We start from the raw sequence: 25,412 nt of genomic DNA, 5'->3' as shown, positions 1-25,412 counted from the left end.
CTTCTCACCTTTTTCTGTAGACTTATCGTGATGTCTCTCCACGAATTAGCGCACGGGCCTTGCAGCGAAGGATGTTACAATGCAGGGTAAGAGGGCTTGTACCCATGGACTCCTGGTCCTGTGGTACTTCCTGTACTCTGGAGTACACCGAGGATAAAGTGGAGAAGCGGCACCATGTGTTCCAATTCTTCAAGATTATTGCTCTATCATACCCATTTTGTACTCGAATCGTTTCTCTTGTAGTGATCTGCCAAGATCACAGACAGGGGCTCCTCCCTTCGCTTGCAATGGTCGCAAGGAGAACTAGCTGTCCCTATGTAGTTGGAATTTCTGGGTTCTGCGACCCCAACGTCTGCTGACTTGAATTTTTTTCTTCGTTCCTGTCCAGGCAAGCAAGCCCACAAGGTTGTTAGGTAGGTCGGCTGTTACGTAAATCTGCCACTGCCGCTCGATAGGTTTGCTTGGTTGCTTTGTTCCTTGGGCTGGAGTAAAGTAGAATGGGGAAAAAAAAAGGAAAGGGGAAAAAGGAAGGAAAGCATCGTGTCTTTTGTCAACCCGCGAGGAAGACGATTTCCAATTTCCCTGCCTCCGAAAGGCGAGTTTCGACGAATCGAGGACGAAATGCTGGATTTGGGGCTCCGGACTGGACTTGACACTGCTCTATTCCTCATTGAGGATTTGTAATACGGCATTGCTTGACTCAGTTGCCTACACAATGGCAGGTGGCAGGTTTTGTGGAGCAGTAACAAAAGTAGAGTAGAGTAGAAGCATGAGCATGAGCAGCATGAGCAGCATGGACATGGGGACACTTTTTTTTCTCCCATTGCTAGCCGTTGTAGGGGAAGTGGTTGCGCCTTTGGAGATTGAGTTCACGTGTAGGAATAGGAGAGAAAGACACGATGAACGGGAGAGGTACATAACGGAGGATGTCTGTCGAGAGTGACAGACCGGAAACTTCACGCCCTTGATTGAGAACAAGATTTTCGTATCTCTGTTCTCTTCATATTCTTCGTCGTCGTCGTCGTCGTCGTCGTCCGTTATCAGCAATCAGTGCCATCCAGTGCCTATTCAATTGAGAAAATCGAGCGTTGGTAGAACAGGTGACCATAGCGTCATCCATCGTGGTAATTACTGCAGCAGACGAGATTCATTATCTCTCCACCTCACCTGAAAAGACCGAGTGGCTGACTTGGAGTTAGTGATTGATTGATTCAAAGAGGCCGGACCATCCACCTATCCATCCATCCATCGTCCACCCCCAAAAGCTTCAAAAAACCCCCACCACTTCTACCTATCTGTCTGACACTATCTACTCTATCTCTATCTTTCGGCTTCCAATCTCACTTCCCATCCACCCCCCGGTGTATGGTGATCCTTTCCTGAATTGCAAAGAAATCACATCCTGGCCCTTAGCGGATAGTAGCACCCGTCCTATTGTTGTTGTTACGCATTAGACACGAACTCTGGCGCAGCGTCTGAAAAACCTCTATTATATCGGCCTTTTCGTCCCTTGCTCCCCTTGACTTGATCTGCCCCTCAACCCCGCCTTTTTTCTTTTTTCCTTCTCATCTACATACATATTTATCCCCCACGCTTTCCCCGGATTGCTATCTTGAAAGCCATACTTTATTTCGGAGATTCAATACGGAGTCCGGAAAGATAAATTAGGCGGTCAGATAAAGGGACCAGGTAAGATAGAGGAATTCGAAGAGACACAAAGGAAGAGAGATAAAGAGAAGGAGGTCTGCTGTCAACTTCGGTCTTCCCTGCCACTACCTCTACTATCAGTATTCCTATTACTGCACCTCGCCGAGTCGTTTGATCCACCTCTGTGAATCTCGCCATATATCCGCCGTCTATCCTCTCGTCCAATCCGTCACAGTCGCCTCTAGGTTCTGGGTCTGGCTTTTGATATCATCTGCCCTTATATCTTTTCTCCTACCCTGTTGTCATTGACGTCGTTGTCATTGCGCCTGTTGAGCGTTTAACCACTTTTTGGCTGTCGCTACTATTACTGTTGCTGGTTGCCGATCTGTTTGCACCTGCATTTCCACACAAGTTTCGTACTTGCTTTTCCCACCTTTCTTATCTTCACCTCGAAAAATCTTCAGAGCCCCATCCTACTTTTCGCGATAACCAGCAACAGTCCAACACTCAAACTTTTCCCACGTATACACGAATCGCCCATTGAATGCCCAGAAAAACTGCCCAAGCCGGTCCTCGTCCCTCCGCCGTCGTCATAGAACCTCACATGACGGACTCCGATCCACTCCCTCAGACAGCTTCGAAACCTCAGAAGGTTATCGTTGTGCTCAATGCCACTGGCAGGCAAGCATCTAGCGTAGTTCGAGTTGCATCGGCGGTCGGCTACAAAGTACGCGCTCAGCTTCGATCACTATCTAAAGATCTACAACTTTCGGCAGAGCTGTCTCAGCTTCCTAATGTTACCCTTATCGAGGGTTCTCTGGACGACGCCGAGTTTGTCTCTACATTGTTCGTGGGCGCTCAATATGCCTTCGTAAACACAACCCCATATGCATGGACAGATGAGGTAGCGACCGGAAAGGCGCTAGCACTTGCGGCGCACAAGGCAGGCATCAGGCATTATATCTTCTCGTCTTTAACCGATCATTCTACACATGACGAGCCAATGGCGCCATTGCCCTTGTGGGCAACGAAGTTCACGGTGGAGCAGTACATCCGCCAGCTTGGCATGCCATCAACCTTTGTGTATGTCGGATGTTACCATAACAATTTCTCATCTAGACCGTACCCATTATGGCAATTGACACCGAAACCCGACGGAAGCTTTGTATGGAAGGCGCCATTCCCACCAGATTACCCCATCCCCTTTATCGATACGGAACACGATCTGGGAGCTGCGGTCATTCAAATTTTGAAGGACGGTGTTAAGAGGTGGGGTGGTCAACGGTAAGCATTCTCTACGATCGCCATCAATTTGCTTGGATTTTTTTTCTAACATTTATCTAGAATCCCGCTAGCCTTTGAGGTCCTTACACCCCTGCAGGTTTGCCATCGATTCAGCAAAGGTCTCGGGCGACCAGTAAATTACCAACCCCATCCGCTAGAAATCAGCATTCCCATCCCCATCGGCTACCGCGACCAGCTTGAAGGCATTGTAAATGTCCTCTGCGAGCAACGTGCTCCATACTTTAGGCCGGAAATGGAGGATATGGTTCCATCAATATCAAGGCAGCTATGGCCAGGTTGGAGGGGGATGGAGGAATATGCCAGGGAGGTGTGGCCTATTGAAGAGAGAGCAAACGGAGCACCCTGGATTCAAAGTGGCATTGCCACTCCCATGAGTGAGGGTATCTCGGAGGACTAGTCCTATGTCTGAAGATATCTCGTCGGCACCAATGGATAAACAAGATTAATCTCCATGTCTGATGAAACGCGGTTTCTGGAGTGGATGAAATCACGGGGGAGCAAAAAAAAAAAGTTATGTTTTGTTTATTTGCGATTTGCTTTGGGGGTGTATATCTATTTTCGCTTTGGTCTTTCTCCTCTCTTTCTTGGTCATTCTTGCTTTAGGTTCTGTTTTTAGGTTTTTGTTTTTTTTAGCATTTTGATTGTTCAAGCAATGTCTTGACTATTATATCTGAGCTGGTTCTGCGTTTTCCTGTATCTATAAGCTTATTTCTTAATGATTCGGAGGAATCAAAGAACAAATGGAGCAAAGGTTTGATCTAGAAATGGTCACCTGAGAGCAATTATTACAAAAATTACTGATCAGAACGTTCAGAGAGGGTTGTGTCATGGTTTATATCTGGACTGCAGGTAGAGTGATTGATTACCTGGGTGATTAATATCAAGTACAGGGGGGCCAAATGCTTCTTTTTGTTTTTTGATCACCTCCTGCACACACGTCCCGACTTTGAATTGCAGATCGAGTGCCTACTCCATGTAGATATTTTTAAGTCCAGCAAAAAACATCGTCGCCGGTAGATTCCCATGAATTGGTCTACATATAGATGCACCCAGCGTAACGGAGGGAATCTACCGCAACTGCTCCACCTACCTTCCCCGGATTTTCATAATTGCTTTTTTCCCTTCCATGAGCTCCCTACATACATGATCAAATGTAGATTAGCCGAGTGCGGGGTAAAAGGTACGCCCTTCCTTTCACCGCACCCCCCTATGTATGTCGAGTTCCATCTGGGGGCGAGCAGGCCATGTGCATCTGCTGCGATCGATCGGTCGGGTGGTTTTCAATTTTGTGGTGTGTCCGTTATTCTTGACGCCTAAGTAGGTCTATCCAGCCTGTGCCTGGTTCTATGGGAATTTCGGCATGTGGGTTCCGATAAATGCTATCTTATTAATTTCGGGTTAGTTAGTTATGGTGGCAATGATTGATTGTTCACTCTACTTGACCTCCTTATGATCAACCAATCTATGCACAAGGTTTATATATATTAATATTTGCACGACCCAGCTAGCCTGAATTATATTAGATAATTCCTAGAAACACATTGAGAGATATCATATAATCGTGGTCCCGCAGTATCTAGGAACTGCTGTTGGATTTTCGGGCAGAATGTCATTTCTCACTGCTGATTTGCCTCAACCCAGAGCTGTGATTCGGAAAGGAACAAACAGCTACTATTATACGGTTATGGCGCCGTTGTCTGGCTGGCTGGCTGGGTTACATGCATTCCCAATTATTGCGTACGGCTCCCGACGTTTTCCGCATTGTGCCATAAGAGTACTACAGATCGATGAGCTTTGGGATGCAGCCTTGTTTAACCTTGTTTATCCCTTGTGTTTCCATCGTATGTATGAATTTGTCGGTAATGTGACTGTGAGCTGGCTACCTACATCAGCACAGCTAGCTGGTAAGGACCTTCTCGGGGCTGGAGAAGTTTCTGTATCAGCAGAAACGTACGAGTCATAATATAATGCGTCAACTGATTGGGCATCCTATTCTTCTTCTGGCCATGTGATTCAATGATAGATACTCTAGCTCTCCCGGTGATATACAGTATGAGAAATTGGCCGTGATATGGCCGCGGAGATCAGGGACAAATGGTGTGATGACCCCTATATCAATGGAGAAACGCTACGTATGTAGGTAGGTCGTTCGGATCTTCTCTCATGCCAACAAAAAAAAAAGGTCATATGCCCTGTTAGCTAGGGGTTCTGGTAATTTATGCTGGATGGGCGGCACGGGTTGGACCTGATGCTATTTGTATGAAGTCTCTGCTTATCAGCAGTTAGACCTACGTCAAGAGAACAGTCAGCCAAGCTTTCCATGGTTTGTCTCAGACCAGGTATCAGGAGAAGAGGTACTTTACGCTACCTAAACAACGGTCTAAACTTTCGATTGGTCTTTCACTCCGGGCTGGATTGAGAGTTGCTACACGTCCCATGCAGCTTCGGTAACTTGAACCCATGGGCACGCCGGCCGTCAGGGGATATGTATCAGGAATATAAGGCTGAACCCACACCATCAACACGTCACCAACATGAAGTCTCAGAGCGGCGTGTTATGGTTTTGAAATCGGGTAAGATATGATCCGTGGCTGGGATAGATAACAACTCCTCAGATGTCAAACTCGAGATAAGATAAGACAAGGATTTTATTACATTACTGATCTAAGGCCGGATAAGAAAGCGCCTGCCTATCTTGATAACAAGCGTAGCCCTCTAACCTGAAAAGTCAGCAGCCAATAATCTAATCAATTAATTATCTGGGTCTCTGACCCCCGGAAACAAAACAGGGCCTGGAAGCACCATATATCACTCGACGTGCTGATCACTTCCTAGGCGATGTGTGTTAGCGAATAAATCTTGATCTATTGGCCGAGATAAGATAATAGATAGTAAGCACATGCCTTAATTGGTGCCTAGCTACATGGGTACAAAAGCATAGTTATGAATAAGCCTATTGGTCGATCCCGAAATTATGACAGGCTAGTGGTGTTGGATGGTTCTTTGGCTCTGATATATAATAGTGCTGTCTCAACCTTCATGATGTCCTCCACGTCGGTTTCCACAGTGGGCTCCACACTGACCCGAGGAGAGTTCTGACACGTCTTCCCACAGCATTATCCACACGGTGTTCAGAAAGTATTTATAAAAACACAGACGAAGCACAAAAGATCTCAAGATGTTGAGCATTGGGCCTTGGATTTTCAAAAAAATTACTGGTGAACTAGGTATTGAGTCTCAATATCGCCGCTATGTTTGCTACAGTTAATTAAACCCAGAACTCATCTTGGCCAATGCCTAACAAAATACAACCTTGTGGGGCCCACAAAACGCACAGTCAGTGAAAGGGAGGTCATTCATAATACATATGCTTGAACTGAATAAGACTCTAATAAAATATAAATCTAGTCTTGTTCCTGATCCCCCCACGCCCAGCCATCAAAGACCTAGTTTCTCGGGGTCAGACAAAACCGCCTTAAGTGCAAGTGCCAACATGCAAGGATTCTAATGCAAAGTGACGCAAATAAGGCCTAGCATCCATTCTCAAGCAGACACCAGGGTTGAATACGCCACTTAAAACGGGTTTACCTGGTTAGATAGGACGCCACATCCGACCAGCTGGGTCGAGGGTCCATCACCAAATAGGTATATTTGTACGACAGTCAATATACCGATTCTAGCCTTATTTGCTTTTACTATTTAAACTGTGTTATTACTTCTTCCCCGAATAACTAATTTTAAGGCCGTGAAAGTTGAAAGGAGCGGCATTTAAGAGGATTATTGGCCAAAATATAAGTTGGGTCTGGTTCACAATCTACACTAATTAAACGGAGTTATGCGCACCGAGTCGTGATATATGCCAAATTGAAATTCGTCATGATGCATGATGACCTTACTTACATACATGGCTCGATACAGAACGCTCCAGTATAAGATTTGGCTCCTGACTGGTATTGTAGTAATTCGCCCCAGCGGACTGTCACACAAGACGTCGAAGTTGCCTTTTACAGCGAGCATGAGGGAGGATTAGGGGGTCTTTTCAAGACAAATGACCAGATAAGGGGATTCCAACGTACTGTGTGACCATCCGCTGGGGCGAATTACTGCGGTGCACTACATGGCATGCCACCCGGGCTAATCCAGGAACCTCCTCGACTGGTATTGGAGTAGAACACATGTCACTCCCAAATTCCCACAAGAATATAATACTGGGGTGATTGAGCTACTAGCACTTGATCTGTTTGTCCAGTCGGTCGTTGGTAACGTAGTTACTACTAGCTTCCGTGGATAAGAAATTATTAGCTGTACGCACCGTTGTCAATGATTGAATAGCTAATCCCTTCCAGGGGACACCATCGTAATGGAAAGAATCAGTATTTGCTAGAATTTCTCGGTTTAAAATCATCTCCTCCGTACTTACTAGATGTATTGTGAGTTTGAATTGAATACCCTGGGACGCCCACCAAGACAATGGGCCACAACAACCAAACTTTGAAATTGACGACATTGAGCCGATACTTAAGGCTAAGGCAGTACGAGCGTAGGCAATCGCAGAAATGAAATCTCTTGTATTTTCCTGCTATTGTTGTGTTGCAAACATTGAAATTACTTTCCAATATAAAATTGGTAACGTAAGTGTCCCGCTAAAACTCAAGATAACTGCTTGTAACTCAATATAAAAAACTGAGAGTGTACAAAGATAGACCACTGATAATCATACTCGTTCATAGCAAGGGTAAATGCGTAAGTTCATAAGTCATTAGATTAAACGGGGCCTATTCTGCCCACTCAGGATTCCACTCGCCTACATTTATAGGCATACCACCCTGGGTCTTATTGGTAAGTACCAAAGTAGTACCATGAGAGTACCCAAGCTCTGCCAGCGACAAGTCCTCATCAGACGCCGACAGTAACCTAAGGGGCGCTATCTGCTGGAAGTTGTACGGAACTTGAGAATCCCCTCGATTCTACCCCAGAGCTTTAGTAACTCCACAATCAATTATTCAACCAGGATATACACACCTCATCCAACCATTTCCTGACATCTGCCAATTTACTCTCACTCGGGAATGTATTCTTCAACATGGTCCCGTTCAATAGTCGAAAAGCCATTAACGTCTCTCCACTCCCCACCGGCTTCTTTTCCTCTTTCACACGCACTGGGGTCGACGCCAGCCCATGCACTTTACGCCTCTCCCTCTCCCGGCGCTCTATCTTGTCGTTTTCAACCAACATCAAGATCCGCCGTTTCTCTGCGATATCATCCTCACGGAGCTTCTTTTGCTCCGCGAGATACTTTTTACGAGCAGGCGTCTCTGACTCGCGGCGGGCTTTGTCCCGGGCCAGACGTTCGAGCCGTTCTTTTTGCTCCTGGGCTTTGCGGGCGGCCTGTTGCGCATCAAGTCGCGCTTTACGCTCGGCGAAGAGGGCGGCAGGGGTATTTGGGTCGACTGGAGGGGTAGCAGCTGACGGGAAAGCGGCACGGATGGCGGCGGTGAATTGAGCTTGGGTGCTGATCGTGTGGGGCATATTTGCGAGAACTGCACCATTTCTAATTGTTGATGGTTTGTCAATTAAGTAATTAATTGTCGGAATTAAAAGGTTAGGACCTACTTTACGATCGATATGTAGGGCGCCTTTTCCTCTGGACAAAAAGCGCAGAGAACCGCTGCTTCAGGGGACTCTTCTTCAAGGCGCACGATTATTGAGCTCTTTTCAAGCAGGGGGAGGATCTAATAATTGGTGCCATTTTGGTTAGCGCAGACTACCCTTGTTGTAAAGCACTCGGAACATGCCTCATGGTTCTTGAGGTAGTCGTTTTCCCATTTGTTGCTCAGTTCGCCCTCATCTATATTTCATAAGCAACGATAAGTAAGCTATCTGCAGCTATCAAACATGCATCGATCGTGAGGCAGTGGTACAAAACGTACCAGTGACAAAGAAAACCAGCGACTTATCTTGCTCAGCAGCTGTCGTGATCGTTTTGTTTACAGGACTGAACCGAAATAACCGAGATAATTGAATAGTCATCTTTGAGATTGAAACTTACGACGGGTGTTTCGAAAGAGGGGAAATTTAGGATTCCTCGACGTTTAAGTAGACCATGCTGACTGTCTGCCTGAGCTGCTGTGGCTTAATTGATGAGGCGCAGCTGCGTAAGGCGCAGAAAGCTGACAGCCACAACTCTCATCCCAATACTAGTAAGTGTTGAGTCATCAGTGCGCATGCACCGGAAACCAGAAACCAGTTTTTTTTAAACTATGTTCTAGCCGGGGTTAGGTGTTCTAAAACTTAAATCCAAATATCTCCTCATTGCTTCGTCAGCTACTCCTCCCCAACGCTGCAAATATTAAAAATCAACTAGAATGTTGAGGACCCCATTTAACAACTTTGTCGACATTATTCATGAAAAGCTATTATGGTATTTCCACTGATTGAAAATACACCGAAAGGTTGGCAGGAATCCGAAGGACATGAAAGTGTACATGTAATTCTGAGCAGTCGAGCTCCCTGCCATAAAATCATGAAAACTGCCTTCGAGCCAAGTATAAAAACAACACAATATATATTTAACCTGTTCCCTGAGCTTTATCACTGGCGGAAAGATTATATTTAATTTATTGAGACTTTTCGTTAACTCTATTACAGTACGATGACCTGCCTACACCGATCGCTGTTCGGTTTCCGAATCCCATGCGGGGTATCGACCCCTCAAAGCTTTGGACCAGTATTTGTTTCTCTATGCTATTCTGTACGTACACAACTTCCAACTGTACTGTCGATCCGCATGTCTTCCGCGGCCGTGGATGAGTGACATCCCATGACTTAGGCAATCACTACGTCTTGGCACAGAACCGCAGCTATTTCCGCGCTGTTAAGACTTTATCCGGTGTCATTCAAAATTCTCAGGGCCTTTATATAAAATGGCTTGTAAAAGATGCTTTCATTAATACAGTATAGTCGTCGCAGAGCAATAAAACCTGGATTAAAGACCTGCTGCTTTGTTGTATATATATACAGGGAGGATAAAGCTTCCACCTTCTCAAAACTCAAGTAAAAAAACAATGAAGGCCTCAATTGTTTTCTTCACCATCGCAGGCATTGCACTTGCCGCACCCCTCCCTCAATATGAGGGCCCCGGCGAAGAACCATTGTACGAATACTTTGGCGGAGTTCCCAACTACAGTCCCTACCCCTACCAGCCGAACGAACAGTATGGGCAGGCACAATACTCTCCGTATTCAATGGAAGAGGCGCCACCGCCGCAGCTTCTAGCCCCTCCAGCCCTAGGACCTCTCGACCGTCCTAGTGACCACGATGAATCAGCTGGTGTACCTCTCTCAGCTCATCAAATCCCTAAGCCAAGGCTTCCAAAGCCGCCCGGTTCTGGGCGGAGACCGCTCACGAAGCCGGTGTCTGAGAAACCTCAAGACAAGAGCTCTCTCGCTGAGAAGCTTTCCAACGACTTTGAATTCGCTGGGCCAGCCCCTACCTACGCTGATGGTCCAGTTTCAGCTGCTGCTCCGGCGCCAAGCACCGGAAGACCTACCATCACTGAAGATAGGACAGATGACAACGAAGCTGTTCGCTATCACGTTAACGTTGGTGGGGTGCAGAAGGGGGGTAACGGTGGCACCACCAACTTCCACGTCTTCTCAGATGAAAACGGAGATAAGATGTTCTCGAACGAGATGGATGAGGAGACTGAGCGGTACATTACCGAGAACATGATCCCCAAGCTTGGTGGAAAGAGAAAGGGGAAGTCCACACCAGGAGTTTGGAGTGTCTTTGGAGACAAATAGAGGTACTATTTTTACTCTCATACTTCTTACCCCTCCCCGCCTCCGGAATATCATTTACTAAGAGTTAGTAGAGCGGGAATCGAATCGGGCTCATAACAGCAAGACTAGAGTATCGAAATCCCCAGCTTACAGTTTGAGCCGTCATCTTTTAAAATTGAGGAGAAACTCTTGAAGTTTTCTTTTGGTGTACGGGGGACTTCGAGGCCCGCTCTAGTTGTTTATAAACACAGGTAGATCTAGCCAGTTCTGTATTGCACAATTCTTATATTAAAAATAAAACTTTGAGTTGGACTCCTCGGTTTTAATACCCTTGTGACATTCCCACACACAACCTTTGAGTTGCGGGGGAGCGTGAATTTTTCCAACTTAAAATCTGCACTGTGATCGTTGCCCACTAACTTAGTTCCCTTATGCCTTGAATTATAGCTCAACTCGATGTCGATTGGGAGCTAAAGCTTCCGCTTTAATAATTCTAGCCGAGGGATGAAATTGGTGATGGTTTATAATTATACTTACGGTTGTAGTTAGGGCCAGAAAAACTCAACCCTCAGCCACTATACCTGAACGAGAAAATTATTCAAACATTACCGTTGTATCGGGGTTTTGATAAGAACAACTACCCCAGCTAAAAGCACATTACGTATATATATCATGAACATCGTGAGGCGAAATATTCCCGTGGAATACGACCCCATATTTTTATTCCTCAACCTCTCCTTCGCCTTCGATAAAGAACAATATCGAGACCCGGAGAAAATGTGCGAGTCATGATTAGTCAACAGCAGAATATCAGCAACTGTCTATAAAGAACCGGCCACATCTCCAAACTGATTTCTGAACCTACTATCATCGACATACCCTTACCCATTCTTTTAAGTTCAATAGACACTCTTTTCAGAATGATATACTCCACTGTCTTTCTCTCGGCCTTGCTGGCTGCGGTAGTTGCTGCTGCGTAAGTTCGATCCCCAGCTACCTCCAACTACAAAACCAATGACATTAGACTGACAAGATAACTTTAGTCCTGGCATTGACCCGCTGCAATACCGCAACTCCGAGTACTACAAGCCAGAGTACTACAAGCCAGAGTACAGGCCGGAGTACAAGCCCCAGGAGTACTACAAGCCTCACGACTACTACAAGAACTACTACCCCAACTCCAACAGCTACCAGAACTACTACCCTTACATCAAGCCCAACTTTGTAAACGCCTACGAGAAGCAGCAAGCCTACGACTCAAACGCTCAGGCCTATGAAAACGGAAATGAGAACGCTAACGCTATGGAGTCTCTTGCCGGCGCAAAGTCTGAGAACGCCAACGAGAACGCCAATCTCGCAAAGGGAGGAGAGGCATTCGGTTTCGGTGCTCTGGAGTCCGACAATCGTAACTTGCTCGCCAACGAGAACAACATTGAGGTTGCCAACGCCAACAAGAACGAGCTTGGTGTGGAGGTTGCCAACTTTAACGCCAACGACAACACTGCCCAGCAGGAGTCTGCGGCGTTGGCTGAGGTCCAGAGCGAGGATTTGGCTTTCTTTGAGGATGTGATTGAGAATGAGACCGACAACCTCAACGCCAACGAGAACGTTAATGACAACATTGACCGCAACAACAGAGGACGTCCCTGCGCTCGTCCATCTTGCCCTACTCCCTGCAACAGCTGCGGCCATTAAGTGGTAGTGCTTATTGTAGATATCATGACGCTAGAACACTTTCGTTGATGTTACTTTAATTTCGTTAAGGCAGATGTTTGACCCTGTCTTTTTGCGAGGTGGAGGGATGCCCGAGGATATAGATGAGCGGATACGTTATAGATTTTGTATGCATATGGATAGATATTCTGAAGTACATACCTGCAACATGAAAAACTTATGTTTATACTCTTAGTAGAGAGAGGCATGTTAGTGTAGCCATGCTTACAGCGAGATTAAGTTATCGCCGATGTTTCGAAGCAACACTATGATCGAAGATATACCCCCAAACCCGCAAGAAAATATTCTCGCCGCAAATAGATAAGTTCTAGATGTGAGTAAATGAAATTTTAGACCTGCAGCTTCCACCGTGACGATTGGTGACATTTCGAGTCCCAAGAACCATAGGATGGCCGTAATAATCATCGGGTCGTTGTCGTCAGTATGTAGTTCGAAGTTTTCTGTAAAATAGCTATGTTTTTGTCTCGTTAATATGCGTATGTACTTGTATAGGCTTCGTAATTGATGGCGCTGGAAGGGAAATGGGTAACATAATCAGGAAGGAACAGAGAGACTGAATCATGAAGGATCACTCATTATTCTGAATCATCTTGATCGGGATGCGCCTGCATGAAATCCCTGACCGTTTGTAATTGGACTTCCAAGCCACTGCTGAACAACCATGCACCTGATTCAGGCAACCAACAAAACTCATTAATATCATTTACCATGATCATAACCCCACAAACGTCCCTGTTGGTGCTGTTTTCTACGATAGTCCGAGTACGCATTGCGAGATTGAGCTATGGAGTCGAAAAACCGCAAACCCAGCGCCAACGCTCCTGTTCCTGATACTGCTACTGTTGCTGCTGATGCTGATGCTATTACGGGTGCGGGTACGGGTCTGGGTGCCAATGCTTCAAATCGGGTACCTAAAGTAAAGGCAGGGCCCAAGGGTCAGTACCATCATATCATACCCCGGTTCATCCTCCGAAAATTCATTATTGAAGGACAGTAAGGATCCCATCTCCTTCTATAATCTAAACATCGAAAGGAAAAAAAAAACGCTCGCTGAAACATCCAATAGCAAAAATCCTGAGGCCAACAGACGAAGGAAAAATGCTACCCCCGGGCTCTCCGACCCTATAAACTGCTACCATGTTCCTAGTGGCATCTTCTCGGTCTCCTCTATCGACACCAGCTATGGTGTTACAGACCTCTACATCAATATCAAGAATGCTGATAACGTTTACGAAATCGAGAAGAAACTCTCTGTTCTCGAATCCCACGCTGCACAAGCAATTAGTCTTCTTCTAAAGACTGTTGAGTCTCGTCCACCTGGAGACTTGCCCTCGGGGGAGCCACAATACTTTAAAATAAAGCGGAAATTCCTCAACTACCTAAGGAAGTTCATGTTTATCATGTACTTCCGTAATGATGGATTCAAGGCCCAACATTTCAACGAAAAACATCCGGATAATTCAGGCGGGGCCGCGTGGATCCGCGCATTCAGACAAAAGAATAATCTCGAGCCTTCGGAAATGTGGCTGCATGTGCTTAAGCACTACCTCGATACCTCGCACATCGATCTGTTTAACCAGGGCCAGAAAGCCAACGATCAGCTCCACCCCAGCGACATGGGTCATGCCCGCCGCGGTATTAACCCTGATATTCAAGATGCGGAGATGATCCAGTACTGGGGCGAAGCAAACAATTTTTTTCTTGCGGTCTGGGAAGCCGCTGACTGCGAGGAATTTATCATCAGCAATAATTCGTTCGGACTATGGGAGTCGGTGTCCGCGGGGAGTAAAATATGCCAGTTTCATCGGTTCTATGTCATTTCCCCCAGAATTGCAATTGTTCTATGTTCAGTTCAGTTACGTCCAGACGTACCACCAGTACCAGAGTTTGAATTGATGTATAGAAAGAGTATATTTTGGGGTGCGCCGCATAGGAGCCCAAGGGTTTCTAAGGATGGCCAGCTTGTGGGACGCCAGGCGAGAGTAGCCGGGAGTTATGAGGAGGATATTATGGAATATGAGATTGTGAAGCTCTCAACAAAGTTCACACATTTTATCAATGCAGTGATCATGGGGAATGCTAGAAAGGACACTGGAACAATCACTTTCCGTACCCCGGCCGCGATGCTGAGGACACTAGAAGCTTACTCCAGGAATATGGATTATAATAACCAGGCCTTATACCTACCATTGGTTGAGCAGCTCGTTAAGATGACCGGGGCCAACAGTTCGACTTTCAGGGTCATTCCAAATCCCAACCCCACGAGTAAAACGCGCCCTTTGACATCACCTAAGGCAGACGACTTGCCCAGCTTCTGGGTGATTAATTTAGAAATACTGGACAGAATAGAGGCAGAGAAAAATGACATACATTTGGCAGCTTTCAAGACGCCCCTAAAGAAACTGTTTGAGCAGGCTGCGCTCAAGATTGCGCGGACTCCGCATGATGTCAACCCAAAGCCTGCGCGCCTGAAAAGGGATATGTCAAATGAGGACTGCGGCCATGTCTTTGCGTTGGTGAAGAAATTCATAATGAACTTTTTGGGTTTGGGAATGTCCCCTGTGTTTCCTGAATGTACGATGATCGCATTTTTGAGGTGGCTGTTGGCGGAGAGGAGATTGATGTTCGAGATACTGGAGACGAGGCTCCCGTTGGCGGTGATGCAGTGGGTTTATGATGTGGGTGTTTATTTTTCCCTATCCGCTGACATCTGATCGCTGATTTGATATGAATTTGAGTAGGAGCCGGATAGCGAAAAAAGGGAGGAGGAGTATAGGATTCAAAGGGCCAAGATGTTCCAGAAAAATTGATATTCCCCCCCCCCCCCCCCCTCTCTAGCTCTCTGGACCTTAAACAGTCTGTACATGTTACATTTGTTTGAACTCCGCTTAAATCTCCACAATATCCCTTTTCTGAATAATCAATCCCCCATTAGCTCGCGTGATTCAATGAATTTACTTGGGGGAATTATTATGAAGTACGTATTGTTATGCCTACCAGATCTAACATGTACGTAGATATGGCTCAAGTACGTGACCGATTGACATAATCACGCCGATAACCAAAAGATAGAAGTGCATGTTCGTGGCATAAGCCCTGAGATCCCCTCATATTAACGGGCCTCTTCCTTCACGGGGCCAAACTCCCCTACATCTCAAAGCCCTGGTCAAGCCTGCATGCGCAACTTCAGAGCAGCCATGTTTGTAACACCCAAATATTGACCGTTGGTGGAGTGGTGGTCACTACATGTAGTGTTCTGTGGGGAGGTGTCTATGGGGGCTCACAGTGCACGTGACTGTTCTATTTTTCTCACCCACGCACTGTCACCGCTGGCTTACTGAACCTTAACCTCAGTTAATCAAAAGGCACCAACTTGCCAAAACTATAACAGGTTACTTCATTGTTATCTAGGACAAACACTTTTCTGGTCCGGTACAGTTTGGAGTAATCAAACAGCAGATCGCTGTCTATGGCTCCGGGTCCAGTGAATAGGTTCTTGAGCTTCTCGGATTGGACTATTTACTTTATATCACGAATAGATACCAGGGCAGTAGCGCCTCAATTATCTTCGCACCACTGGATCATTATTTAATAACCAACCTGGAAACTTAAGTAGTTGTTAATGAAACCTCCATATGATGAAGGACATCAATAACTTCACAAGGCTACAAGTATTCATGGACAAGAATGTATTCAATTTTAGATCCTGCAAAGCTCACCCCCCTCTCCTTAATGTACAACTTAGTTAACGGCAACAGAGAAAGCTGACACAGTCAACTTCGCGCTGGTACCAGTGAATGGCTCAGTACCGGCTTGGATGGTGTTAACATAGTACGAGCTCGGCAGGCCGTAGTTGCTAACAAGATAGGTCAAGAACAATTTGGTGTCACCGGAGAAGCTTGTGATTGGGCTGTTGACGGCCACGAAACTGAAAACGCGCATGGAGCCGTTGTAGCCGTCGTAGAGCTTCCACGAGTACCCAGCAATGGTGATTGTGGCAACTGCGCTTCCGGTGGAAGAGATGGGGCCGGCACCACCGTAGGCTCCGAGCCAGATCATGACCTCGTAGGCAGAGGTGCTGCTGCCAGAAGTGGAGGCAAGGAAGATGTCGTAGGCGACATTGGCGACAATAGTACCGGAGTAAGAGTAACTAATCGGTGATTATTAGATTTAGGCTTCAAGTTACCGAAGTAGCTATACATACCTGTAGCTCATGGTAGAAGGAATAGAGGCAATGTTTGCAACCGTCTTAGGGGTGAAGATCAAGTTGGCATTTGCGAAACTCTTGACGTTGTATGACCCACCAGCCCAGGTCCATGAGGTGTGCCACGCAACGGTGGTTCCACTGGCCGAGTCAAGACCGGTACATTGAGAACCAGAGGTGGCTGCGCTAGAGCCCCAGAGGTTGTTATAGATGATGTAGTTGTTGCTCGTGGTTACCGTGTCCCTATATAGGTGTCAATGATTGATCTATGGGCCAACGACAGTAGAGTATCAATTACCATTGTCCGCAGAAATCAGCGGCAAGGGTAACAGCGGCGTTAAGAAGGAGAGAGGCGACGAGTGCGAACTTCATTTTTGCTGGATGGACCGGTTCTTTACACAAGTTTCGGTATGGGGAGCTTGGAGTTCTTGGGAGCAGTTCGTCCTATTTAAAGAAAATCGGACTCTAACTATTACAATGGAAAGAACTGACTTTGACGGAATTCCGGAGCGGACAGAAACGGCCCACGGTCCGCTGTCTCCTTCAACAGCTGTCGAATTATATATTGGGCATGCTTTCCCAGCTACGAGTGGGGATCTTTACTGATGCGTTTCCTTTGCAGCTACCTCCTGGTCTGCAGAATAAATCAACTGGGAGAAATCTCCAGGAACATTTGTTTCGGTGCCTCGGTCGTATATTGTGGGGTATAACGCAGGGTCATATATAGTATGTCATGGCCCTTTAATTTAGCCGGGAAAACCTTCCACTCTTTTTTGCGGACAACAAGCTTCCCCACAATAATAGTACGATATGACCCCACCACAAAGGTTGACCGAGATCATGCTTTCAGTGTAAGATAAGATTCAACAAGAAACCCCATATAAAATTAAGTACTAGCGGTATCGATTAGTGAGCCAAATAGTCCACCACGTTAGATATTCGGAATTGACAGTGGCCGGCTGATCAGGGTTGGGGTTTCTGAACCTGGTTTAGGAATCCTTGTACCGAAAGCTCGCTCCCAGGGGAATCGGAACATTTGTTGCCGATAAATACGGAGGGTTCCTTAGAACTTCCGAAAAGCCACTCCGCTGGCAAAGGTATGATGTATGTGCTTCACTGCATGAAGACTTGAATGCTTTGCCTGTTGCAGAAGGTTCGTATTAGTAAGATTCTGCTCAACCAGTGTGCTCGAACTACACTTCATGGAAAATCAAGTCAAGTTGATATACGTAGACCCTAACCCATCCATCATTAGTATGAAACTTGGTGTTAAACGGTATATCCCGTGGATTTATAGTAGGTGGGCCTTCCGTCTCGGCTTCCCTGCGCTGCGGATATTTCTCCGGCCTTTGTTGCGTGGTAACGGCTCAGGTTTCAAATAACTGTATCCCAGTTAATGGCTAGATTAATCAACGGCTCAAGGATTAATGTGTACATGATAGAAACATGGGCGACCGAGTGCTTTTTCATGCTCGGTTGCTATGCTAGGCCAGTTATCTTATTTCGTTTGCCAAGTTTCTCCCTAACCTCCCTTAATTATCACTTCAACTCCTCGTTAATCAGCTAACTTAGAGATCTTTCATATTTCTTTCGAGCCCTCAATCGCCGCCCAATGGCTCAGGAAATGCAACTTCCGGCTGGCTATTTGACTGATAATAAACGAACTCACGCCCTTATCTGTCCGGCAGAATCCCCAAACCAAAGCTCCCTCGTAGGGTTAATCCGCTCAAAAGTATTTCTGACATGACCTTGATTAAAGAAAAAGAACTTTGCTACCATGCCACTTAAAGAAGCAATAGCATGCCCCACCTCTTCCACTTGGTTAATAATCATTTCATAATTCTCACTGATATGCTAGATCATTACTCTCAAATATAAATATCGAAGAAGGCTTCCAAGAAGACCTAGAAATCCTTCGTGACACATCAAATACCCCGACGGTGAAGGAGAACGCGCATCAGATGTCGATATCAAAGATCACTACAAAACAGTGATGAGTACTGGCAGTATCCGAGTAGGTGGCTAGATAGTATGATCAAGGCTTTGATGGATCACAGACCGCAGGAGCGTGGCGCTGAAGCGTTAGACAGTAACTTTAAATAATTTCTAGGGTTCGCCGTGCGCTAAATTACGTCCCCAGCATAGTCTCCTCGAGCTCTGGCTTAACATTGAACTTGTAGTGTGGTCCACGAGGCTGCTCGAGGCGAGTAGAAGCAAGTGCCTCGAGGTGCCTCTGCCTCGTATGGTCCACGCCTTTGCTTGCTCATACAAAGAGGGGTGATACCTCGAGGTGCTCGAGCTGGCTCGAAGCAGATAATTACCATATTTAGATCTGCCAAAATTGCATTTCATTGTGTTACTGCAGATTTAGGGAAAACTTCTAATGTTCCTATCGGAAATATCAACCCTACTGAAGTCTAGTATACTTATTCGTCAGCGGCTCCGATCAGCAGCTGGTGAGCGACGATACCCCGGTAGCGGCCGTATCTTGCATTTCATCAGCGCGGTGGTCTTTTTCCTCCTTTTAAAACTCACAAGCGGGCTCACGGACCAAGAACCCATCCAGAATGCACCATCTATTTTGTGCCGTCTTTAAGTTCGCTGTCAACACTCACTCTCGGTCGTATAAAAACACTACAGGGACGTCCCTGATGGGTACTTACACTTCTTGTGATCTTCGAGAGCGCCGTCGTGGGCGTATAGGACAGCCACGAGTCCACGAGAAAGGTGAGAGAGACGGTGGCTGGTGTAATTGGGGGCGAGGATAAGCTGTTAGAGACGAGAGAGAGTTGGGCGTTTGGGATGCTGTTATCACAGTTTAGGGTAGAGTATACATTTGGTAGGACAGCGCACAATTATATGGGGCGGAGTAAGTCAGAGACCGAGTTAGATATTTAGGTCCTATGTGAGTGTGGAGATTGACGATTGGCAGCATGTATAGTGATAGTGAGTACGAGGGAAATATTCGGGATGGCAGGGCAGTGAAGTCGAGAAAGACGAAGCCGAAGAAGGGACATAAGAAAGTGTTGAGTCTTGCCGCCCAACGAGAAGGAGGGTTTAGGCCCCGATACAATATGTAGTTAATATCATAATTAAAGTGCAGGGGAATTAAGCATCCTCTATAAAGCTACATCTATAAAAGTAACTTCCGTGTTTTTTCGCAACAGCCAGCCACTCCTACCATGGTACCAGTAATAAAGATGTCCCTGTCTACACACGCGCAAGTCTAAGGGCCAGAGATATTAGTCATTTTATGTTGGAGTGAGCAGTTGCTGATTAGAAGCTAGAGTGGTGAGTTGATTCTGTAGAGTATCAGGAAAGAAAAACTCTCGGTTTTTGCATGAACCTGTATTCTCCCCGTAAGTATACCAGTTGCAGTTCAAGTCCCGAGTGTAAGTATGTATCGATAGACTAAGGGGAAGAATAAAATCTCTGAAAAGAGATAGGAGGTTATATAGTTGTATCGTTTTGCTGGAATAATGCTCGCACATGGCTAAATTTAATGGGCTAGGGGATCGATAGCGGGTTGTGGAAGGGGGGGGGAGAATCATGGAAGAAACTAGGCAGGCGCTGTAGTGGACATTTTCAGGATCGGGCAAAGGAGCAAAAAACAGTGGGTGGTCTTCAGTCATCCTTCGTTCCTATTGAGATTTTTTCAATACTCGCAGCTAAGCATTTATAATTTAATCGTATACGTATAGTACGTAGCTGACCATTAATTATACTTCTCACGTTGACACAATGCTTTGTACCATGGGAACTTGTCATACTAGACGATCGAACGCGCGGTATTCTGCTATAACGTCGAAAGCGCTGTTTAGTTTTTTACTTCTCAAAATGAAAGGTTTTGCACGCCGGAATTCAATCCAAGCTTGCAGAGCTAGCTGGGGAGAACGACTATGGGGCGGTAAATGTGTCAAAAGTAATTTTACCAACGGTAGTAAATTATTTTACCACCGGTGGTAAAAAATAATATCAGTATTTATACCTTATAATGCTAATTTTTATGATAAAGGCACAGACCTTTTGGCCAAAAGGGGCCATATAATGCCAATATATATGAAAATTGTCCACCGGTGGGAAATTTTCATAAGTTTTGGCATTAATGATTGAACATTTACTTATTTAGTATAGCGCAGCATAAAGACCGAAACTCAGTGTTTATACCGGTGGAAATGTACTAATGTAGGATAGCGTGCAGATACAATGACTGAAATTCAGTGCTTATACCACCGGTGGTAAATAATTTACTACCGTTGGTAAAATTACTTTTGACACATTTACCGCTCCATAAACGACGGCTTAGGCATAGACGTTCGCTAGCTAAATAGATTTTAGGCCTGTAATTGGGGCCCTTAATTCGTGTTTTTGGCTATGGTGCAAATGTTTTAGCGGCTACCACAATTAAAGCTGCACCTAACTGGACGCTATAAAATGATATCTTCCTACGATCTCACCTAGTACACTTCACTTAACTACATTTTAATCTCCATTTACTAGGTTAAATAACAACTATTAGCAAAACATCCAGTCAGTTATTTTTCAACAACCTTTCCCAAGTCTCTTCAAGTAATTGTCTATCGAAAGAAGTAATACATATCATTAGTTTGTATGACTATATCCGCCCCTCCATACTTACCTAACAATTCATCATGCATATAGTTAACAGCTATTATTTTATAAACAGAAACCCAGCTACTGAATATATCTTGTTGGACAATAACATTTTTATTCTTAACCGGCCAACCATGTCTTCGTCTGCCATGATTGAAGGGTCTGAAATCCACAGGTAAATCTCTGAACACTCCCTAAACCCAAAAGCGAAGGGAAATTAATACGTCCTTATTATAGTGACCTGCTCCCCCAGCAACCAATCAACATCCTCCCAAATCAATTTCCCATTGAGGATCTTTCATGCGATCTGATCGTCAACGTTATGATGAACATAGGTTCCTTTCGGGACCTTAGGAGACTCATTCGCGTTTCTCCAAAATCTCGCCATCTATTCAAACTGTACAAAAACACCATTCGTAATCAGGTCGCGAAAAATCTCTTCGGGGAATCCTACCAAGCAATTACAACAGTCCTGACATACAGAAACTCTTCCTGTCTACTTGTACGCAATGGACCGGACTACGCCACTTCCGAAGCTCTAGTCAGCAAAGGTTTTATCTTCAATACAACAAATACCAATCGAGCTGATGCTCTACTATGCGCTTTTGAAACAAGTCTCGAGAGATATCGATCGCTCGACTTCGAGATTTTTAAGGACCCTAATATCCCGGAAATCAACAATGAAATTCCTCTCCCCTCTTTCTCACAGGCAAATCCATTCTCTAAGGATCTCTTCTTCCGTACTCTCCGAAGATTTCAGCAGCATATGTTTGAGAACATCAACACCTACATCGAGACCCTGCCAAGCAAGAAAGATGAACTAGACATGTATTGGATCTCGCGAATTATATCTTTTGCCTATGAGCCGAGGGACTTCGGAGTCTTTACAACGTCATGGGGCTGTGCTCTCGACAGTGAGAACTTCGAGGAACTTCAAGGACGTCCCCTGCTATCAGCTAAGTTCGAGAACGAATTCTTGGATGTCGTTGATGAGAGCGGAGAGGACGCGGATGACCAGGTGAATGCATTTTACAACGATTATGATCTGGGAGGGGGCAAGGGCCATATGGCGATGATGATTGCCAAGTACAAGATGAATAGAGTCTACGGATGATTGGTTTTTTCGCTGGGGGAGGTTGTATGTGGATAGTTCGCTAGGTGGTTTCTATGGGTATTATTTCTTGTATGGTCATTATATCGAGTATCTCTACTGTCATTGACTAGGTCACGTTCACTGGTTGGATTTGGATAATCAAAGCATGGACTGGAGTAAATACTCGGAAATAAATGGGTCATAACAATAAGAATCATATGCATCTACATATCCTGACTTAGAATTCTTCTTCTCATATGAAAGTTTGAGCGTCAAAGTCTATCAGCCATGCTTACATGTAGTTACATCACCTTCTCCCATCAAAGAAAAAAAAGACAACAGTCCAACGAAATGATTTTTCTACCTTATTTTGACGATATGAAGACCAGCCAGCCACTTTCACTTCCTTTCATGAAGCTATCCAAGAGTTATTAGAGAATACCATAGCCGGAAGGCTGCATGTACTCAATGAAACAATCAATCAATCAATCGCTCATAAAATGAGAGTTCCCAACGAGTGATATTATATGATTTAACCCTAACCCACACATCACCCTACAAGTACTAGTACGAATCACACTTTTTGTTCAGCTGATACATACATGTAGTTGTTTTCAGCATGAAAACTTATGTAAATAGTATATTTTTAATCAGCTGGCGTAGGAAGAATCATGTAGCTATACGACTGGGGGTGCTCTGGTGCAGCTCTATCTCCTCCTCCTGCCTCTAAACGTCAAGACGTGGTCTGGGACGACTTCAGACCAATTCACCTCTCTGCGATCTGGTCAGAAACGATTACCGAATCCTCATCGGCCACGAGAACAAGTATGGTGTTCAAGAGATTTGGTTTAGTATGCGATTCCACAGCTGGAGGGCAATTAATGCGCCCTCAAAGAGCTAAAAAACAAAATTGGCTTGGTGGCTATAGAGAAGGCCAGTCCCTAGTCCGAGAGTATTATCATAACGCCCAGTTCTACAACAATAACCAGAGAATAGACGGCTGTAAATATTGGCCACCACCAGTCACGGGCCTGAGGGTACAGATCTTTAGAACAGCCGCTGGAGTTGTGATCGTACATTTCGAATAATTCTATACCCGGTCTAAAATCGTAAAGTGCTTATACAGCCGGCCACAGTTCTCATATAGTAACGAAGAACCCCAGATGGCCCATCAATATTCGGATATGAGACCCAAGGATTTTGGTTTTAAGAACTCGCAACTCCGTTCCCCATGACCTACTAACGTACTCGAGTGCAGTGGTTATGAGGTACTAAGGTGGTTGGAGAAAGTGTAAGTCCACAGACCAACTAAAACATTCCTGCCTAGAACTAGCGCTGGTATCGACAGAACCGATCCAATATAGTTGGGAGGATAGAGCCTTTTAACTGCGGTTGGATAGAAAGTCTAGCTGTTTTAGGTAAAGACTTGCAATAGTTCAACCAATAACATGTGCAGGGCCCTTTGTCGAAGTGCTTCAACTCGCGCAATGCGGTAGCTAAGTAAGGTAACTGGTCGATGGAGTACTCTACTGCGGGGCGACGGCGCATATTGGTAGTTATTACTTCTAGCCTTAGTACTGGTAGCCATTATTTCAAGTAGACTCATTACATGAATCATATCCAGCGAGAACCCTTCGATGGGAGTATGTAGTGTACATACACAACCCAAAGCCAAGGATCGAAGAATTCCTATGATCGACACAGATTAACACCAAGCAGTGACATATCCAATACCGCGAACCCGCGTAGACGCGCAGGTTTCTCCAGTTAAAAATACTCTGAGACTGGTTAGCTCAACTGCGAGAACTAAACCACCGAATTTCTTGCAGGTCTGTCCGCGACACAAGCCCTTACCCGGTCCCCCGCCCGCCAGCAAGCTCAATTCATGAAAAGGTACAGCACGGAAACGAGAATCCAGATATTTTTGCTGAAGAATTTTGATCCTGGCTGGTGGTTGTGGTGTTTGGTTGTACATACCGACTTGGCACCCACGGAGGCGCAGATAATCCTGGATCTAGTGGCTGGGCAGTAGCATTGTACTCCTCGGGTGAAACATTCAGTAGGAGTAAACAAAAGCAAAAATGGGATGTACGAGCTGGACATGAACGCCTTGCGACCTTGATTGGGCCGCGGTTAACGGTTGACTACACATTGTGTTCCGCAGCCTTCCTTTAAAGTAAGAAACGGCAACGACAGCCTGTTCGACGTTCGTCCCTAAGGCCATATCTAGCAGGATAAAATTAGTTAAATAGCTGCACTCGCAGGCAAAAATGGAGTTAGACTCTAAGCTCCATTGTATAATTTTTGGGGGAATACTTGTAATTCTTATATCTCGTTTTTAATGTGAAGATATTTCAGTTGCATTTGGAAACGTCGCACGTTGAGTAATACAGTAGAATTACGGTTCAGCTGACTAGACTACCGTGTTTCAAGACTCGATTGGCGCGGAAAGGCTGTCGCGAGGAAGGGTTCGGGAGAGCGTGCATAGAGTGTAAGTAGGTGTTGTGGTCATACTGGATGTTCAGAGTACGTACAATAAACAGATATACTCCATATTCGTGGCACAGTGGCTGAGTTTGAGAACACGGTCCATGGAGTAACAAACGAAGGGGGGCTGCGGAGGACACTCTGGATAACACGCTGGGAAAAATCATATAGGACACGATAAAAATATAAATGCCATGTATGATAAATACCATGTGTTAAGAGTTTAAATATCGGTCCAGTATAAGTAATGAAGAGCTGTCAGAGTAGCACTTGACCACCCTTGGTTTTAGGATTGCGCATGAATTTCCCGACGTCTATCACGGATGCACAATATCCTCTGCACCAGCCCTGAGATCTTCTCCGCCAATTGTGTTTAGTTTCGACACCCATGCCCCTATATACGCGATATTTATATCAGCGTGACTGCAGGAATTAAAGGAACATCCCTTCGAGTTCTACTCTCTTAATTCGCTTCTCTAGCCTCCACCTTATCTATCATGTTCACCCCACGCCGGTCCCGGGCACCAACTTCAATTGAGTATGTCGA

The 25,412-nt window shown here is 45.5% G+C and overlaps 7 protein-coding genes across 7 annotated transcripts; 5 read left to right on the top strand and 2 right to left on the bottom strand.

Moving 5' to 3' along the window:
* Positions 1-2,191: 2,191 nt before the first annotated feature.
* On the top strand, positions 2,192-3,349 carry H6S33_011180 (uncharacterized protein; the record flags this gene model as incomplete). Its single annotated transcript, XM_044842892.1, has 2 exons — positions 2,192-2,931; positions 2,992-3,349. The coding sequence occupies 2 exons, from the start codon at positions 2,192-2,194 to the stop codon at positions 3,347-3,349; spliced, it is 1,098 nt and encodes a 365-aa protein (XP_044695948.1).
* Positions 3,350-7,727: 4,378 nt separating this feature from the next.
* On the bottom strand, positions 7,728-8,982 carry H6S33_011179 (uncharacterized protein; the record flags this gene model as incomplete). Its single annotated transcript, XM_044842881.1, has 5 exons — positions 7,728-7,919; positions 7,975-8,503; positions 8,566-8,684; positions 8,748-8,800; positions 8,883-8,982. 5 exons carry the CDS (start codon positions 8,980-8,982, stop codon positions 7,728-7,730), a joined length of 993 nt encoding a protein of 330 aa, XP_044695947.1.
* A 1,034-nt stretch (positions 8,983-10,016) lies between these two features.
* Positions 10,017-10,754, top strand: H6S33_011178 (uncharacterized protein; the record flags this gene model as incomplete). Its single annotated transcript, XM_044842870.1, has 1 exon — positions 10,017-10,754. One exon carries the CDS (start codon positions 10,017-10,019, stop codon positions 10,752-10,754), a length of 738 nt encoding a protein of 245 aa, XP_044695946.1.
* An 899-nt stretch (positions 10,755-11,653) lies between these two features.
* Positions 11,654-12,428, top strand: H6S33_011177 (uncharacterized protein; the record flags this gene model as incomplete). The annotated part of the gene is made up of 2 exons (XM_044842859.1): positions 11,654-11,709; positions 11,777-12,428. 2 exons carry the CDS (start codon positions 11,654-11,656, stop codon positions 12,426-12,428), a joined length of 708 nt encoding a protein of 235 aa, XP_044695945.1.
* Positions 12,429-13,251: 823 nt separating this feature from the next.
* Positions 13,252-15,277, top strand: H6S33_011176 (uncharacterized protein; the record flags this gene model as incomplete). The annotated part of the gene is made up of 3 exons (XM_044842848.1): positions 13,252-13,460; positions 13,534-15,145; positions 15,209-15,277. The coding sequence occupies 3 exons, from the start codon at positions 13,252-13,254 to the stop codon at positions 15,275-15,277; spliced, it is 1,890 nt and encodes a 629-aa protein (XP_044695944.1).
* Positions 15,278-16,208: 931 nt separating this feature from the next.
* H6S33_011175 (uncharacterized protein) lies at positions 16,209-17,043 on the bottom strand (the record flags this gene model as incomplete). The annotated part of the gene is made up of 3 exons (XM_044842837.1): positions 16,209-16,617; positions 16,672-16,914; positions 16,970-17,043. The coding sequence occupies 3 exons, from the start codon at positions 17,041-17,043 to the stop codon at positions 16,209-16,211; spliced, it is 726 nt and encodes a 241-aa protein (XP_044695943.1).
* Positions 17,044-21,419: 4,376 nt separating this feature from the next.
* H6S33_011174 (uncharacterized protein) lies at positions 21,420-22,399 on the top strand (the record flags this gene model as incomplete). The annotated part of the gene is made up of 2 exons (XM_044842826.1): positions 21,420-21,460; positions 21,523-22,399. The coding sequence occupies 2 exons, from the start codon at positions 21,420-21,422 to the stop codon at positions 22,397-22,399; spliced, it is 918 nt and encodes a 305-aa protein (XP_044695942.1).
* Positions 22,400-25,412: the final 3,013 nt, after the last annotated feature.

Source organism: Morchella sextelata (genome assembly GCF_020137385.1).
Source record: "Morchella sextelata strain SCLS chromosome Unknown scls_6, whole genome shotgun sequence".
Lineage (NCBI taxonomy): Eukaryota > Fungi > Ascomycota > Pezizomycetes > Pezizales > Morchellaceae > Morchella > Morchella sextelata.
This window is presented reverse-complemented; position numbering and strand designations above follow the sequence as displayed.